The sequence below is a fragment of the Nerophis lumbriciformis genome, linkage group LG02 (assembly GCF_033978685.3).
Source record: "Nerophis lumbriciformis linkage group LG02, RoL_Nlum_v2.1, whole genome shotgun sequence".
Lineage (NCBI taxonomy): Eukaryota > Metazoa > Chordata > Actinopteri > Syngnathiformes > Syngnathidae > Nerophis > Nerophis lumbriciformis.
The window spans coordinates 6,881,351-6,901,623 of record NC_084549.2 but is presented as its reverse complement, the minus strand read 5'-3'; the positions used below and the strand labels follow the sequence as shown (position 1 = coordinate 6,901,623).

At 35.0% G+C, this 20,273-nt stretch overlaps 1 protein-coding gene across 4 annotated transcripts in view; it reads right to left on the bottom strand.

Annotated features, from left to right (window-relative positions):
* Positions 1-20,273, bottom strand: part of LOC133580131 (cGMP-dependent protein kinase 1) — a 441,177-nt gene that overhangs the window by 25,539 nt on the left and 395,365 nt on the right. For all 4 annotated transcript variants that reach the window (XM_061934558.1, XM_061934398.1, XM_061934477.1 and 1 more), the window contains one exon: positions 7,110-7,184. In XM_061934558.1, coding sequence (XP_061790542.1) covers positions 7,110-7,184 — 75 coding nt within the window. The remainder of the gene's footprint in view (positions 1-7,109; positions 7,185-20,273) is intronic.

Here is a 20,273-nt window from a genome sequence, read left to right as displayed (position 1 = left end):
GGATTTAAGTGCTCCAATTAAACTTAATTATTAAGCTCAGAGTTTCCTACAAAAGCAAGCGTCTCTAATTAACACAGAGTCAAAGACCATTGGCGTTATTATTATTTTTTCAACAAAAAAGTGGTACGTTTTCCTTTCTAGGCAGTGGCTTTATTACACCATAGCCTCAAACAGAGCAGAACACTCCCGTCCTATAGAGGATCTTTGACTTTATTCTTTTTTTACTTTTTGTCGCAGTGAGTCCTCAAAAAGAGCAGAACACTCCATTTCTATAGAGGATCTTTGACTTCATTTTTTACTTTATTTTGCAGTTAGTTCTCAAAATGAGCAGAACACTCCCGTCCTATAGAGGATCTTTGACTTTCTTTTTTTTTTAAACTTAGTCCGTGAGGTTTTTTGGGTTGGTGCACTAATTGTAAGTGTATCTTGTGTTTTTTATGTTGATTTAATAAGAAAAAAAAAATACTATTTTTTTTTTTATACATTTTTTAAAATCTTTTTTTATTTTTTATTTTATTTTTATTTTTTTAATTTCTTGTGCGCACAAGAAATTACAAAAATAAAAATAAAATAGGTTTTTTGGGTTGGTGCACTAATTAATCTTGTGTATTTTATGTTGATTTAATAAGAAAAAAAAATACAATTTTTATTTTTTATACATTTTTTTTAATCTTTTTTTATTTTTCATTTTATTTTTATTTTTTTAATTTCTTGTGCGCACAAGAAATTAAAAAAATTAAATAAAATAGTTTTTTTGGGTTGGTGCACTAATTGTAAGTGTATCTTGTGTTTTTTATGTTGATTTAATAAGAAAAAAAAATACTATTTAAAAAAAAAAAAAATTAATCTTTTTTTATTTTTTATTTTATTTTTATTTTTTTAATTTCTTGTGCGCACAAGAAAAAAAAAAATAATAATACAATAAAATAAAAAAAGATTTTAAAAAATTTATAAAAAAAAAAAAAGTATTTTTTTTTTCTTATTAAATCAACATAAAAAACACAAGATACACTTACAATTAGTGCACCAACCCAAAAAACCTCACTCCTCCATTTACACCATTTACCATTCGCACAAAAGGGTTGTTTCTTTCTGTTATTAATTTTTCTGGTTCCTACATTATATATCAATATATATCAATACAGTCTGCAGGGATACAGTCCGTAAGCACACATGATTGTATTTTTTTATGACCAAAATAAATAAATAAATAAAAATAAATAAATAAATAAATCCCGCTTTTGGTAGCCATCCACAAGCTTCTGCTTGAATTTTTGACCACTCCTCTTGACAAATTTGGTACAGTTCAGCTAAATTTTTCTGGACTTGTTTCTTCAGCATTGTCCACAAATTTAAGTCAGGACTTTGGGAAGGCCATTCTAAAACCTTAATTCTAGCCTGATTTAGCCATTCTTTTACCACTTTTGGCGTGTATTTGGGGTCATTGTCCTGTTGGAACACCCAACTGCGCCCAAGACCCAACCTCCGGGCTGATGATTTTAGCTTGTCCTGAAGAATTTGGAGGTAATCCTCCTTTTTCATTGTCCCATTTACTCTCTGTAAAGCACCAGTTCCATTGGCAGCAAAACAGGCCCAGAGCATAATACTACCACCACCATGCTTAACGGTAGGCATTATGTTCCTGGGATTAAAGGCCTCACCTTTTCTCCTCCAAACATATTGCTGGGTATTGTGGCCAAACAGCTCCATTTTTGTTTCATCTGACCACAGAACTTTCCTCCAGAAGGTCTTATCTTTGTCCATGTGATGTCAGATGAAACAAAAATTTAGCTGTTTGGTAAACTTCATAAATGTTTTTTGTGACTGTTAGAATAATTATGTATATAAGGGCCGTTGTTATTATAGTTATTATTAATTGTGCTGAAGTGGTATTTTTCTTTGTCTGTGCAAAGCTGGCAATCCAAAAGACTGCAAGCCAGTCTGGTATCAGTGTTTGTGTCCAGGAACGGCCTGCCGACTGCCAAGGCTGAACACCGCCGTGACGCAGACAGAGCAGAGACAAGGCGATATCACCAGCGTCAACACATTTGCATTTCTTGTATAATCATATATTGTTTCTAATTGTCAAGATTACCCCCTTCCCTCAGCGACAGCTTCAGTGATGTAACCAGGGACCTCCCAAATAAATAGAAGATGCACGTGGGCTGGACTTTAGATCGTTTTTTGGATCTGTAACTAGAGTACAGCCCAAATAACGTCTTTCCTCAATTGAACTAAATGTAACTCTGTCTCTGCATGATTCCTTGCTTCTTGTCTGTTTTAATAGATGTCATCAGTGTTTGAACCTGACAGTGACCAACAAGTATGTGCTCCAATCACTCTATCACAAAAAAATAAGAGTTGTAGAAATTATCGGAAACTCAAGACAGCCATGACATTATGTTCTTCACAAGTGTATGTAAACTTTTGACCACGACTGTATATATATATGTATATAATAATTTTGAAAGATGGCACCTGACGGCCATAAGACGTAACTGCACTTTTTGTCCATATAGATAAAAATAGTGTTCATGTATGAGATCGAGGGCTGCCCATTATGGCCAAAGTAATAATTACGATTATTGTTATCAATACTGAAATCATGATTACTGATTGTTGGGTTGTGAACTTAATATCATCATGTCGTTTGTAATGTCTAATAAATCATCCCATGACCCAGTTTCAAATTATGCCTAATTATTTCAGACTATTTTTGGATTTTGACTGAAAACTTTGACCAAAAGGCCATGAACCAGTTTCTATTTCTGCCTGAATTATTTCCGACTATCTTTGGATTTTGACGAAACACTAATTCGGCTTGAATTATTTCAGACTATCTTTGGGATTTTGTCCAAAACTTTGACCAAAAGACCATGAACCAGTTTCTAATTCTGCCTGAATTATTTCCGACTATTTTCGGAGTTTGTCCAAAACTTTGACCAAAAGACCATGAACCAGTTTCTAATTCTGCCTGAATTATTTCCTACTATCTTTGGATTTTGTCCAAAACTTTGACCAAAAGACCATGAACCAGATTCTAATTCTGCCTGAATTATTTCCTACTATCTTTGGATTTTGTCCAAAACTTTGACCAAAAGACCATGAACCAGTTCTAATTATGCCTGAATTATTTCCGACTATTTTTGGATTTTGACTAAAGACTAATTCGGCTTGAATTATTTCAGACTATCTTTGGGATTTTGTCCAAAACTTTGACCAAAAGACCATGAACCAGTTTCTAATTCTGCCTGAATTATTTCCGACTATTTTTGGATTTTGACTAAAGACTACCGTAATTCGGCTTGAATTATTTCAGACTATTTTTGGGATTTTGTCCAAAACTTTGACCAACATACCATGAACCAGTTTCTAATTCTGCCTGAAATATTAACGACTATCTTTGGATTTTGTCCAAAACTTTGACCAAAAGACCATGAACCAGATTCTAATTATGCCTGAATTATTTCCGACTATTTTTGGATTTTGACTAAAGACTAATTCGGCTTGAATTATTTCAGACTATCTTTGGGATTTTGTCCAATACTTTGACCAAAACACCATGGACCAGTTTCAAACTGTGTTCAATATATTTCAAACTATCTTGAGATTTTGACTGAAAACTTTGACCAAAAGACCATGAACCAGTTTCTAATTCTGCCTGAAATATTTCCGACTATTTTCGGATTTTGTCCAAAACTTTGACCAAAAGACCATGAACCAGTTTCTAATTCTGCCTGAATTATTTCCGACTATTTTCGGATTTTGTCCAAAACTTTGACCAAAAGACCATGAACCAGTTTCTAATTCTGCCTGAATTATTTCCGACAGTTTTCGGAGTTTGTCCAAAACTTTGACCAAAAAGCCATGAACCAGTTTCTAATTCTGCCTGAATTATTTCCGACTATCTTTGGATTTTGTCCAAAACTTTGACCGAAAGACCATGAACCAGTTTTTAATTCTGCCTGAATTATTTCAGACTCTCTTTGGATTTTGACTAAAGACTAATTCGGCTTGAATTATTTCAGACTATCTTTGGGATTTTGTCCAAAACTTTGACCAAAACACCATGGACCAGTTTCAAACTGTGTTCAATATATTTCAAACTATCTTGAGATTTTGACTGAAAACTTTGACCAAAAGGCCATGAACCAGTTTCTAATTCTGCCTGAATTATTTCCTACTATCTTTGGATTTTGTCCAAAACTTTGACCAAAAGACCATGAACCAGTTTCTAATTCTGCCTGAATTATTTCCGACTATTTTCGGAATTTGTCCAAAACTTTGACCAAAAGGCCATGAACCAGTTTCTAATTCTGCCTGAATGTTTTCTTACTATCTTTGGATTTTGTCCAAAACTTTGACCTAAAGACCATGAACCAGTTTCTAATTCTGCCTGAATTATTTCCGACTATTTTCGGATTTTGTCCAAAACTTTGACCAAAAGGCCATGAACCAGTTTCTAATAATGCCTGAATTATTTCCGACTATCTTTGGATTTTGACTAAAGACTAATTCGGCTTGAATTACTTTGACCAAAAGGCCATGAACCAGTTTCTAATTCTGCCTGAATTATTTTTGACTATTTTCGGAGTTTGTCCAAAACTTTGACCAAAAGGCCGTGAACCAGTTTCTAATTCTGCCTGAATTATTTCCGACTATTTTCGGAGTTTGTCCAAAACTTTGACCAAAACACCATGAACCGGTTTCTAATTCTGCCTGAATTATTTCCGACTATTTTCGGATTTTGTCCAAAACTTTGACCAAAAGGCCATGAACCAGTTTGTAATTCTGCCTGAATTATTTCCAAATATTTTCGGAGTTTGTCCAAAACTTTGACCAAAAGGCCATGAACCAGTTTCTAATATAGCCTGAATTATTTCCGACTATTTTCGGATTTTGTCCAAAACTTTGACCAAAAGGCCATGAACCAGTTTCTAATTCTGCCTGAATTATTTCCGACTATTTTCGGATTTTGCCCAAAACTTTGACCAAAAGGCCATGAACCAGTTTCTAATTCTGCCTGAATTATTTCCGACTATTTTCGGAGTTTGTCCAAAACTTTGAACAAAAGGCCATGAACCAGTTTCTAATTCTGCCTGAATTAGTTCCCGACTATTTTCTGATTTTGTCCAAAACTTTGACCAAAAGACCATGAACCAGTTTCTAATTATGCCTGAATTATTTCCGACTATCTTTGGATTTTGACTAAAGACTAATTCGGCTTGAATTATTTCAGACTATCTTTGGGATTTTGTCCAAAACTTTGACCAAAACACCATGGACCAGTTTCAAACTGTGTTCAATATATTTCAAACCATCTTGAGATTTTGACTGAAAACTTTGACCAAAAGACCATGAACCAGTTTCAAATTCTGCCCAATTATTTTAGACTATTTTTCATATTTTGACTGAAAACTTTGACCAAAAGACCATGAACCAGTTTCTAATTCTGCCTGAATTATTTCCTACTATCTTTGGATTTTGTCCAAAACTTTGACCAAAAGGCCATGAACCAGTTTCTAATTCTGCCTGAATTATTTCCGACTATTTTCGGATTTTGTCCAAAACTTTGACCAAAAGGCCATGAACCAGTTTCTAGTTCTGCCTGAATTATTTCCGACTATTTTTGGATTTTGACTAAAGACTAATTCGGCTTGAATTATTTCAGACTATCTTTGGGATTTTGTCCAAAACTTTGACCAAAAGGCCATGAACCAGTTTCTAAGTCTGCCTGAATTATTTCCGACTATCTTTGGATTTTGACTAAAGACTAATTCGGCTTGAATTATTTCAGACTATCTTTGGGATTTTGTCCAAAACTTTGACCAAAACACCATGGACCAGTTTCAAACTGTGTTCAATATATTTCAAACTATCTTGAGATTTTGACTGAAAACTTTGACCAAAAGACCATGAACCAGTTTCAAATTCTGCCCAATTATTTTAGACTATTTTTCATATTTTGACTGAAAACTTTGACCAAAAGACCATGAACCAGTTTCTAATTCTGCCTGAATTATTTCCTACTATCTTTGGATTTTGTCCAAAACTTTGACCAAAAGGCCATGAACCAGTTTCTAATTCTGCCTGAATTATTTCCGACTATTTTCGGATTTTGTCCAAAACTTTGACCAAAAGGCCATGAACCAGTTTCTAGTTCTGCCTGAATTATTTCCGACTATTTTTGGATTTTGACTAAAGACTAATTCGGCTTGAATTATTTCAGACTATCTTTGGGATTTTGTCCAAAACTTTGACCAAAAGGCCATGAACCAGTTTCTAATTCTGCCTGAATTATTTCCGACTATCTTTGGATTTTGACTAAAGACAAATTCGGCTTGAATTATTTCAGACTATCTTTGGGATTTTGTCCAAAACTTTGACCAAAACACCATGAACTATTTTCAAACTGTGTTCAATATATTTCAAACTATCTTGAGATTTTGACTGAAAACTTTGACCAAAAAACCATGAACCAGTTTCAAATTCTGCCTAATTATTTTAGACTATTTTTCATATTTTGACTGAAAACTTTGACCAAAAGACCATGAACCAGTTTCTAATTCTGCCGAATTATTTCCGACTATCGTTGGATTTTGACTAAAGACAAATTCGGCTTGAATTATTTCAGACTATCTTCCTATACATGTATGTTCCTTGTATTAATGTCTCTGAGGGCAGCCAAAACTGCAACGTGGCCCTCAATAAAACCGAGTTTTGACAACATAACAATTCACCATTTCTCGTATGGTTGGCAATTACATGAGTTCGGGTACCTAATAAAGGGGCCCGCGGGCGTAGATTCAGTCCCTTTGTTCCTACAACTCATCGCTGATGCCTTTCGGTATTGATATTCTCTTGTTTCCATGGCGACGGTAACGAAGAGTGGGAGGTCATTGCTTCACAACCATCTGTTGTTACACCGCAGCCCTCAAGGTGCACGTCTTGACTTCATCTAACATGCACTTTTGGCCAAGTTTAATGCAACATCTGCTCCGTTTTTGCAGAATTTCACCATCTCGCCTTCAATGTTTGAAGCAAACAAGTACACAAAGCACGACACAATATGTTTGCAAACTGACCCAGACGCATAAATAAAGTCTTACTTGGCTTTGGCGTCAACGTCCTCGTGACCTTTGCTGGACACATCCTCCAGGCCTCCAATTAGATGCTTAAATGAGCTGCAATCAAAGAAAAGTTGTGTTTAGAGTACGTACAACAAGTGTGTGTCTGCATGGTGATTATTATAAGGGGCTGATGCAAAAATAAAAAATAAAAAATAAAAAAATCAGTCCAGGCTGTCCATAACAAGCACTGCCAGTTTTAATCAAATATTCATGAGTGGAGCCTTTCAAAAAAAAAAAAAAAAAAAAAAGCCCAGGGAAGACAGAGCGACTCTGAAGAGGCATAAAACTGAGAGCAGAGTGGAGTGGAGTGAATAAATAATAATGGCGTCTGAATGGTTGTACTGTAAACAACATTTGAACAAATTGCAACTTGACAACCAGTGACTGGATTTTGCTTAAAATATGCGCCTCGGGTTGGGTTGGAAATATAACCGTCTTTGCTGTTTATAGCAAGAGTGCCAAGTGTATCAGTCGTTACTTAACTGAGGTGGACTTGACTTGAGGGGAATTCATCTCTGCCTTTCCCAAGAAAAGGTTATTTGGCATTTGGACTGAATAACTTGGTAGTTTGGATCCCCAGTGGCTTGGATTTGGATGCCCAGGGTGGGTCTGTCTGTTGGTTGATTGGCGACTTAACTCAAAGTTATGGGCGGGTATTCAGGAAAATGTCAGAAAAGGGATAAGGAACGAGTGATTCGATTTTAGGGGTGATACAGATCATTTCTACTAGATTACATTATGTTTAATTTACAAGGCTGAACTTCCCTGCATGTGGCGTGGATTGTTTCACTTTGAATTTGAGATTGAACAAATGAGTTCAGACTTGCTTTTGACTGAAAACTTTTGACCAAAAGACTATGAATTAGTTTGAAATTATGCCTAATTATGTTAGACTATTTTTGGATTTTGACTGAAAACTTTGACCAAAAGACCATGAACTAATATCTAATTCTGCCCGAATTATTTCCGACTATCTTTGGATTTTGACTAAAGACAAACTCGGCTTGAATTATATCAGACTATCTTTGGGATTTTGTCCAAAACTTTGACCAACATACCAGTTTCTAATTCTGCCTGAATTATTTACGACTATCTTTGGATTTTGTCCAAAACATTGACCAAAAGACCATGGACCTGTTTCAAACTGTGTCCAAAATATTTCAATCTATCTTGAGATTTTGACTGAAAACTTTGACTAAAAGACCATGGCCACTTTTGAATTCTGCCACAATTGTTGCAGAGTATTTTTGGGATTTTGTCAAAAACTTTGACCAAAAGACCATGGACCAGTTTCAAACAGTGTTCAATATATTTCAAACTATCTTGAGATTTTGACTGAAAACGTTGACCAAAAGACCATGAAGCAATTTTAAATTCTGCCTAATTATTTCAGACTATTTTTGGATTTTGACTAAAAACTTTGACCAAAAGACCATGAACCAGTTTCTAATTCTGCCTGAATTATTTCCGACTATCTTTGGATTTTGACTAAAGACAAATTTGGCTTGAATTATTTCAGACTATCTTTGGGATTTTGTCAAAAACTTTGACCAACATACCATGAACCAGTTTCTAATTATGCCTGAATTATTAACGACTATCTTTGGATTTTGTCCAAAACTTTGACCAAAAGACCATGAACCAGTTTCTAATTCTGCCTGAAGTATTTACGACTATCTTTGGATTTTGTCCAAAACTTTGACCAAAAGACCATGAACCAGTTTCTAATTCTGCCTGAATTATTTACAACTATCTTTGGATTTTGACTAAAGACAAATTCGGCTTGACTTATTTCAGACTGTCTTTGGGATTTTGTCAAAAACTTTGACCTGTTTCAAACGGTGTCCAAAATATTTCAAACTATCTTGAGATTTTGACTGAAAATTTTGACCAAAAGACCATGGCCACTTTTGAATTCCGCCCCAATTGTTTAAAAACTATTTTTTGGATTTTGACTGAAAACTTTGACCAAAAGACCATGAACTAATATCTAATTCTGCCCGAATTATTTCCGACTATCTTTGGATTTTGACTAAAGACAAACTCGGCTTGAATTATTTCAAACTATCTTTGGGATTTTGTCCAAAACTTTGACCAACATACCATGAACTAGTTTCTAATTCTGCCTGAATTATTTACGACTATCTTTGGATTTTGTCCAAAACTTTGACCAAAAGACCATGGACCTGTTTCAAACGGTGTCCAAAATATTTCAATCTATCTTGAGATTTTGACTGAAAACTTTGACCAAAAGACCATGGCCACTTTTGAAATCTGCACCAATTGTTTCAGACTATTTTTTGTCTTTTGTCAAAAACTTTGACCAAAAGACCATGGACCAGTTTCAAACGGTGTTCAATATATTTCAAACTATCTTGAGATTTTGACTGAAAACGTTGACCAAAAGACCATGAAGCAGTTTTAAATTCTGCTTAAATATTTCAGACTGATTTTGGATTTTGACTGAAAACTTTCACCAAAAGACCATGAACCAGTTTCTAATTCTGCCTGAATTATTTCCGACTATCTTTGGATTTTGACTAAAGACAAATTTGGCTTGAATTATTTCAGACTATCTTTGGGATTTTGTCAAAAACTTTGACCAATATACCATGAACCAGTTTCTAATTATGCCTGAATTATTAACGACTATCTTTGGATTTTGTCCAAAACTTTGACCAAAAGACCATGAACCAGTTTCTAATAATGCCTGAATTATTAACGACTATCTTTGGATTTTGTCCAAAACTTTGACCAAAAGACCATGAACCAGTTTCTAATTCTGCCTGAATTATTTACGACTATCTTTGGATTTTGACTAAAGACAAATTCGGCTTGACTTATTTCAGACTGTCTTTGGGATTTTGTCAAAAACTTTGACCTGTTTCAAACGGTGTCCAAAATATTTCAAACTATCTTTGGATTTTGACTGAAAACTTTGACCAAAAGACCATGGCCACTTTTGAATTCTGCCCCAATTGTTTAAAAACTATTTTTTGGATTTTGACTGAAAACTTTGACCAAAAGACCATGAACTAATATCTAATTCTGCCCGAATTATTTCCGACTATCTTTGGATTTTGACTAAAGACAAACTCGGCTTGAATTATTTCAGACTATCTTAGGGATTTTGTCCAAAACTTTGACCAACATACCATGAACCAGTTTCTAATCCTGCCTGAATTATTTACGACTATCTTTGGATATTGTCAAAAACTTTGACCAATAGACCATGGACCTGTTTCAAACTGTGTCCAAAATATTTCAATCTATCTTGAGATTTTGACTGAAAACTTTGACTAAAAGACCATGGCCACTTTTGAATTCTGCCACAATTGCTGCAGACTATTTTTTGGATTTTGTCAAAAACTTTGACCAAAAGACCATGGACCAGTTTCAAACGGTGTTCAATATATTTCAAACTATCTTGAGATTTTGACTGAAAACGTAGACCAAAAGACCATGAAGCAGTTTTAAATTCTGCCTAATTATTTCGGACTATTTTTGGATTTTGACTAAAAACTTTGACCAAAAGACCATGAACCAGTTTCTAATTCTGCCTGAATTATTTCCGACTATCTTTGGATTTTGACTAAAGACAAATTCGGCTTGAATTATTTCAGACTATCTTTGGGATTTTGTCCAAGACTTTGACCAACATACCATGAACCAGTTTCTAATTCTGCCTGAATTATTTACGACTATCTTTGGATTTTGTCCAAAACTTTGACCAAAAGACCATGGACCTGTTTCAAACTGTGTCCAAAATATGTCAATCTATCTTGAGATTTTGACTGAAAACTTTGACTAAAAGACCATGGCCACTTTTGAATTCTGCCACAATTGCTGCAGACTATTTTTTGGATTTTGTCAAAAACTTTGACCAAAAGACCATGGACCAGTTTCAAACGGTGTTCAATATATTTCAAACTATCTTGAGATTTTGACTGAAAACGTTGACCAAAAGACCATGAAGCAGTTTTAAATTCTGCCTAATTATTTCAGACTATTTTTGGATTTTGACTAAAAACTTTGACCAAAAGACCATGAACCAGTTTCTAATTCTGCCTGAATTATTTCCGAATATCTTTGGATTTTGACTAAAGACAAATTCGGCTTGAATTATTTCAGACTATCTTTGGGATTTTGTCCTAGACTTTGACCAACATACCATGAACCAGTTTCTAATTCTGCCTGAATTATTTACGACTATCTTTGGATTTTGTCCAAAACTTTGACCAAAAGACCATGGACCTGTTTCAAACTGTGTCCAAAATATGTCAATCTATCTTGAGATTTTGACTGAAAACTTTGACTAAAAGACCATGGCCACTTTTGAATTCTGCCACAATTGCTGCAGACTATTTTTTGGATTTTGTCAAAAACTTTGACCAAAAGACCATGGACCAGTTTCAAACGGTGTTCAATATATTTCAAACTATCTTGAGATTTTGACTGAAAACGTTGACCAAAAGACCATGAAGCAGTTTTAAATTCTGCCTAATTATTTCAGACTATTTTTGGATTTTGACTAAAAACTTTGACCAAAAGACCATGAACCAGTTTCTAATTCTGCCTGAATTATTTCCGAATATCTTTGGATTTTGACAAAAGACAAATTCGGCTTGAATTATTTCAGACTATCTTTGGGATTTTATCCAAAACTTTGACCAACATACAATGAACCAGTTTCTAATTCTGCCTGAATTATTAACAACTATCTTTGGATTTTGTCCAAAACTTTGACCAAAAGACCATGAACTAATTTCTAATTCTGCCCGAATTATTTCCGACTATCTTTGGATTTTGACTAAAGACGAACTCGGCTTGAATTATTTCAGGCTATCTTTGGGATTTTGTCCAAAACTTTGACCAACATACCATGAACTAGTTTCTAATTCTGCCTGAATTATTTACGATTATCTTTGGATATTGTCCAAAACTTTGACCAAAAGACCTTGGACCTGTTTCAAACTGTGTCCATAATATTTCAATCTATCTTGAGATTTTGACTGAAAACTTTGACTAAAAGACCATGAACCAGTTTCTAATTCTGCCACAATTGTTTCAGACTATTTTTTGGATTTTGTCAAAAACTTTGACCAAAAGACCATGGACCAGTTTCAAACGGTGTTCAATATATTTCAAACTATCTTGAGATTTTGACTGAAAACGTTGACCAAAAGACCATGAAGCAGTTTTAAATTCTGCCTAAATATTTCAGACTATTTTTGGATTTTGACTAAAAACTTTGACCAAAAGACCATGAACCAGTTTCTAATTCTGCCACAATTGTTTCAGACTATTTTTTGGATTTTGTCAAAAACTTTGACCAAAAAACCATGGACCAGTTTCAAACGGTGTTCAATATATTTCAAACTATCTTGAGATTTTGACTGAAAACATTGACCAAAAGACCATGAAGCAGTTTTAAATTCTGCCTAAATATTTCAGACTATTTTTGAATTTTGACTAAAAACTTTGACCAAAAGACCATGAACCAGTTTCTAATTCTGCCACAATTATTTCAGACTATTTTTGGATTTTGACTAAAAACTTTGACCAAAAGACCATGAACCAGTTTCTAATTCTGCCACAATTATTTCCGACTATCTTTGGATTTTGACTAAAGACAAATTCGGCTTGAATTATTTCAGACTATCTTTGGGATTTTGTCAAAAACTTTGACCAACATACCATGAACCAGTTTCTAATTATGCCTGAATTATTAACGACTATCTTTGGATTTTGTCCAAAACTTTGACCAAAAGACCATGAACCAGTTTCTAATTCTGCCTGAAATATTTACGACTATCTTTGGATTTTGTCCAAAACTTTGACCGAAAGACCATGAACCAGTTTCTAATTCTGCCTGAATTATTTACGACTATCTTTGGATTTTGACTAAAGACAAATTCGGCTTGACTTATTTCAGACTGTCTTTGGGATTTTGTCAAAAACTTTGACCTGTTTCAAACGGTGTCCAAAATATTTCAAACTATCTTGAGATTTTGACTGAAAACTTTGACCAAAAGACCATGGCCACTTTTGAATTCTGCCCCAATTGTTTAAAAACTATTTTTTGGATTTTGACTGAAAACTTTGACCAAAAAACCATGAACTAATATCTAATTCTGCCCGAATTATTTCCGACTATCTTTGGATTTTGACTAAAGACAAACTCTGCTTGAATTATTTCACACTATCTTTGGGAATTTGTCCAAAACTTTGACCAACATACCATGAACTAGTTTCTAATTCTGCCTGAATTGTTTACGACTATCTTTGGATTTTGTCCAAAACTTTGACCAAAAGACCATGGACCTGTTTCAAACGGTATCCAAAATATTTCAATCTATCTTGAGATTTTGACTGAAAACTTTGACTAAAAGACCATGGCCACTTTTGAATTCTGCCACAATTGTTGCAGACTATTTTTTGGATTTTGTCAAAAACTTTGACCAAAAGACCATGGACCAGTTTCAAACGGTGTTCAATATATTTCAAACTATCTTGAGATTTTGACTGAAAACGTTGACCAAAAGACCATGAAGCAGTTTTAAATTCTGCCTAATTATTTCAGACTATTTTTGGATTTTGACTAAAAACTTTGACCAAAAGACCATGAACCAGTTTCTAATTCTGCCACAATTGTTGCAGACTATTTTTTGGATGTTGTCAAAAACCTTGACCAAAAGACCATGGACCAGTTTCAAACGGTGTTCAATATATTTCAAACTATCTTGAGATTTTGACTGAAAACGTTGACCAAAAGACCATGAAGCAGTTTTAAATTCTGCCTAATTATTTCAGACTATTTTTGGATTTTGACTAAAAACTTTGACCAAAAGACCATGAACCAGTTTCTAATTCTGCCACAATTGTTTCAGACTATTTTTTGGATGTTGTCAAAAACTTTGACCAAAAGACCATGGACCAGTTTCAAACGGTGTTCAATATATTTCAAACTATCTTGAGATTTTGACTGAAAACGTTGACCAAAAGACCATGAAGCAGTTTTAAATTCTGCCTAATTATTTCAGACTATTTTTGGATTTTGACTAAAAACTTTGACCAAAAGACCATGAACCAGTTTCTAATTCTGCCACAATTGTTTCAGACTATTTTTTGGATTTTGTCAAAAACTTTGACCAAAAGACCACGGACCAGTTTCAAACGGTGTTCAATATATTTCAAACTATCTTGAGATTTTGACTGAAAACGTTGACCAAAAGACCATGAAGCAGTTTTAAATTCTGCCTTATTATTTCAGACTATTTTTGGATTTTGACTGAAAACTTTGACTAAAAACTTTGGCCAAAAGACCATGAACCAGTTTCTAATTCTGCCTGAATTATTTCCGACTATCTTTGGATTTTGACTAAAGACAAATTCGGCTTGAATTATTTCAGACTATCTTTGGGATTCTGTCCAAAACTTTGACCAACATACCATGAACCAGTTTCTAATTCTGCCTGAATTATTAACGACTATCTTTGGATTTTGTCCAAAACTTTGACCAAAAGACCATGAACCAGTTTCTAATTCTGCCACAATTGTTTCAGACTATCTTTGGATTTTGACTAAAGACAAATTCGGCTTGAATTATTTCAGACTATCTTTGGGATTTTGTCCAAAACTTTGACCAACATACCATGAACCAGTTTCTAATTATGCCTGAATTATTAAAGACTATCTTTGGATTTTGTCCAAAACTTTGACCAAAAGACCATGAACCAGTTTATAATTCTGCCTGAAGAATTACGACTATCTTTGGATTTTGTCCAAAACTTTGACCAAAAGACCATGAACCAGTTTCTAATTCTGCCTGAATTATTTACGACTATCTTTGGATTTTGACTAAAGACAAATTCGGCTTGACTTATTTCAGACTGTCTTTGGGATTTTGTCAAAAACTTTGACCTGTTTCAAACGGTGTCCAAAATATTTCAAACTATCTTGAGATTTTGACTGAAAATTTTGACCAAAAGACCATGGCCACTTTTGAATTCCGCCCCAATTGTTTAAAAACTATTTTTTGGATTTTGACTGAAAACTTTGACCAAAAGACCATGAACTAATATCTAATTCTGCCCGAATTATTTCCGACTATTTTTGGATTTTGACTAAAGACAAACTCGGCTTGAATTATTTCAGACTATCTTTGGGATTTTGTCCAAAACTTTGACCAACATACCATGAACCAGTTTCTAATTTTACCTGAATTATTTACGACTATCTTTGGAATTTGTCCAAAACTTTGACCAAAAGACCATGGACCTGTTTCAAACGGTGTCCAAAATATTTCAATCTATCTTGAGATTTTGACTGAAAACTTTGACCAAAAGACCATGAACCAGTTTCTAATTCTGCCACAATTGTTTCAGACTATTTTTTGGATTTTGTCAAAAACTTTGACCAAAAGACCATGGACCAGTTTCAAACGGTGTTCAATATATTTCAAACTATCTTGAGATTTTGACTGAAAACGTTGACCAAAAAACCATGAAGCAGTTTTAAATTCTGCCTATTTATTTCAGACTATTTTTGGATTTTGACTCAAAACTTTGACCAAAAGACCATGAACCAGTTTCTAATTCTGCCTGAATTATTTCCGACTATCTTTGGATTTTGACTAAAGACAAATTTGGCTTGAATTATTTCAGACTATCTTTGGGATTTTGTCAAAAACTTTGACCAACATACCATGAACCAGTTTCTAATTCTGCCTGAAGTATTTACGACTGTCTTTGGATTTTGTCCAAAACTTTGACCAAAAGACCATGAACCAGTTTCTAATTCTGCCTGAATTATTTACGACTATCTTTGGATTTTGACTAAAGACAAATTCGGCTTGACTTATTTCAGACTGTCTTTGGGATTTTGTCAAAAACTTTGACCTGTTTCAAATGGTGTCCAAAATATTTCAAACTATCTTGAGATTTTGACTGAAAATTTTGACCAAAAGACCACGGCCACTTTTGAATTCTGCCCCAATTGTTTAAAAACTATTTTTTGGATTTTGACTGAAAACTTTGACCAAAAGACCATGAACTAATATCTAATTCTGCCCGAATTATTTCCGACTATCTTTGGATTTTGACTAAAGACAAACTCGGCTTGAATTATTTCAGACTATCTTTGGGATTTTGTCCAAAACTTTGACCAACATACCATGAACTAGTTTCTACTTCTGCCTGAATTATTTACGACTATCTTTGGATATTGTCAAAAACTTTGACCAATAGACCATGGACCTGTTTCAAACTGTGTCCAAAATATTTCAATCTATCTTGAGATTTTGACTGAAAACTTTGACTAAAAGACCATGGCCACTTTTGAATTCTGCCACAATTGCTGCAGACTATTTTTTGGATTTTGTCAAAAACTTTGACAAAAAGACCATGGACCAGTTTCAAACGGTGTTCAATATATTTCAAACTATCTTGAGATTTTGACTGAAAACGTAGACCAAAAGACCATGAAGCAGTTTTAAATTCTGCCTAATTATTTCGGACTATTTTTGGATTTTGACTAAAAACTTTGACCAAAAGACCATGAACCAGTTTCTAATTCTGCCACAATTGTTTCAGACTATTTTTGGGATTTTGTCAAAAACTTTGACCAAAAGACCATGGACCAGTTTCAAACGGTGTTCAATATATTTCAAACTATCTTGAGATTTTGACTGAAAACGTTGACCAAAAGACCATGAAGCAGTTTTAAATTCTGCCTAATTATTTCAGACAATTTTTGGATTTTGACTAAAAACTTTGACCACTATACCATGAACCAGTTTCTAATTCTGCCTGAATTATTTACGACTATCTTTGGATTTTGTCCAAAACTTTGACCAAAAGACCATGAACCAGTTTCTAATTCTGCCTGAGTTATTTACGACTATCTTTGGATTTTGACTAAAGACAAATTCGGCTTGACTTATTTCAGACTGTCTTTGGGATTTTGTCAAAAACTTTGACCAAAAGACCATGGACCTGTTTCAAACGGTCTCCAAAATATTTCAAACTATCTTGAGATTTTGACTGAAAACGTTGACCAAAAGACCATGGCCACTTTTGAATTGTTTAAAAACTATTTTTTGGATTTTGACTGAAAACTTTGACCAAAAGACCATCATATTGTTATGGATTTTTATTATGGATCCATACTCCACAATGACTTGAGGCTTGGTTAAGACCTTTACCAAAAAATTTGAGACAAATGATGTGAGAAACATTCAATCTTCAGTCTCCCAGCGGTTTTTAGACTTCCTCGGTAAAACAGAATGACTTAGACAATGATCCGCTTGACCACGGCACTTAAAAACCAGAGTCATAGATCATACTGAGTAAAGAGTTCACATTAAAGCTTGCAGAGACCTAGGTCAAAAAAAAAATCCCCAAACTATTTTTCAGACTTTACGTAAAATACGTTGGACAGTTTCATTTGGGAATAGTTTAAGACGCTGAACAAATGATTTGGAACTAGCTAAAGACTTTCACCGGAATATATGTTATTCAAGGACCTGTTTTTATACATGCACCAAATTACCTGGATATGTTAGTATACTTTATTAATATTGTTATGGATTTTTATTATGGATCCATACTCCACAATGACTCGAGGCTTGGTTAAAACCTTTACCAAAAGATTTGAGACAATTCAATCTTCAGTCTCCCAGTGGTTTTCAGACTTTCTCGGTAAAACAGAAAGACTTAGCCAATGACTCTGGATCCCCTTGACCACAGCTCTTAAAGACCACAGTCATTTGGGAATAGTTTAAGACACTGAACAAATGATTTGGAACTAGCTAAAGACTTTTACCGGAATATTTGTTATTCAAAGACCTGTTTTTATACATCCACCTAATTACCTGGATATGTTCAGCCCGACTTTAGCAGAGATAGGCTCCAGCGCCCCCTGCAACCCCGAGGGCAATAAGCGGTAGAAAATGGATGGATGGATGGATTTTAGTATACTTTATTAATATTGTTATGGATTTTTATTATGGATCCACATTCCACAATGACTCGAGGCTTGGTTAAGACCTTAACCAAAAGATTTGAGACAATTCAATCTTCAGTCTCCCAGCGGTTTTCAGACTTTCTCGGTAAAACAGAAAGACTTAGCCAATGACTCTGGATCCCCTTGACCACGGCTCTTAAAGACCACAGTCGTAGATCATACTGAGTAAAGACTTCACATGGAAGCTTGTCGAGACCGAGGTAAAAAGAAAATCCCCAATTACTTTAAATAGTTTTCAGACTTAACGCAAAATACGTTGGACTAATTCATTTGGGAATAGTTTAAGACACTGAACAAATGATTTGGAACTAGCTAAAGACTTTCACCGGAATATTTGTTATTCAAAGACCTGTTTTTATACACCCACCTAATTACCTGGATATGTTCAGCCCGACTGTAGCTGAGATAGGCTCCAGCGCCCCCCGCAACCCCGAAGCCAATAAGCGGTAGAAAATGGATGGATGGATGGATTTTAGTATACTTTATTAATATTGTTATGGATTTGTATTATGGATCCATACTCCACAATGACTCGAGGCTTGGTTAAGACCTTTACCAAAAGATTTGAGACAATTCAATCTTCAGTCTCCCAGCGGTTTTCAGACTTTCTCTGTAAAACAGAAAGACTTAGCCAATGACTCTGGATCCCCTTGATCACGGCTCTTAAAGACCACAGTCATAGATCATAGTGAGTAAAGACTTCACATTGAAGCTTGTCGAGACCGAGGTAAAAAAAAAATCCCCAATTACTTTAAATAGTTTTCAGACTTAACGCAAAATACGTTGGGCTAATTAATTTGGGAATAGTTTAAGACGCTGAACAAATGATTTGGAACTAGCTAAAGACTTTCACCGGAATATTTGTTATTCAAAGACCTGTTTTTATACATCCACCTAATTACCTGGATATGTTCAGCCCGACTGTAGCTGAGATAGGCTCCAGCGCCCCCCGCAACCCCGAAGGCAATAAGCGGTAGAAAATGGATGGATTTTAGTATACTTTATTAATATTATTATGGATTTTTATTATGGATCCACATTCCACAATGACTCGAGGCTTGGTTAAGACCTTTACCAGTCTCTTTTCAGTCTCCCAGCGGTTTTCAGACTTTCTCGGCAAAACAGAAAGACTTAGCCAATGGCTCTGGATCCCCTTGACCACGGCTCTTAAAGACCACAGTCGTAGATCATACTGAGTAAAGAGTTCACATTGAAGCTTGCCGAGACCCAGGTCACAAAATAACTATTTAATAAAAACCAGCAATCTTCTTGTTGAGTCTGTAACAAAAAACACAGTACCTTGAGAGTTCAGGACTATTGTGTTCTAGAAGCTTCTGAAATATTATCCCCCCTCGTTAAAAAACAAATTCTGTTAATTTCTTTCAAACAATGTAAATTGCTTCCACTCAGGCATCGTTAAGCTGTCACACCTAAAATGTAATACATCTGTTGCGAGCAGTCTGTTCTGACGTGTAGTTTGGCCTGCTGACTGAGTCATAAATTCATTGTTTTTTTTGTTTTCATGCAGTCTTTTGTTTATGCAAAAAATCCTGGCAAAGGGTTTAGGGTTGAGGAATACGGCTTAGGGTGAAGGGTTTAAGGGTGAAGGGGGTTAGACGCTCACACAAGTTAAGTCTCTGCATTGGAATGCTAGGTAGAGCCTGTGCCGGATGACTGTCTCATAATCCCCTCCGATGAAGGCCCATTTGTACCCACCATCCATGTTTCATGAGGGCACAGCTGGGCCCTGGTTAGATGATACACCTCCCTCCCACCTCTGCCAAACCTCTTACTCCCACCACGAGCCTTCGCACTCAGATAAACTATTCCCTTGGATAGTTCCGACAATATCCATAAATGTTTGAACAAAAGGTAAAAGTGCGGATGAGAGGATCGTTTCAGCTCTCTGGCCGTCGTGCCGCCGAACATTCCCTGACTTCCTCTCTCACCTGCATTCAGAACACGCCGCATGACGTTCCTTTTCTCACCGTCTGGGAAACATTTACATGCAAATGAGCCCCGGCACAAAAAGCCACGGAAACTCTGCAGACCCCGGGTGACGGCCGATACAGTGAGCTTTTTTTTTTATTGGAAAAAGGTAAGCGCTCATTGCGTTTC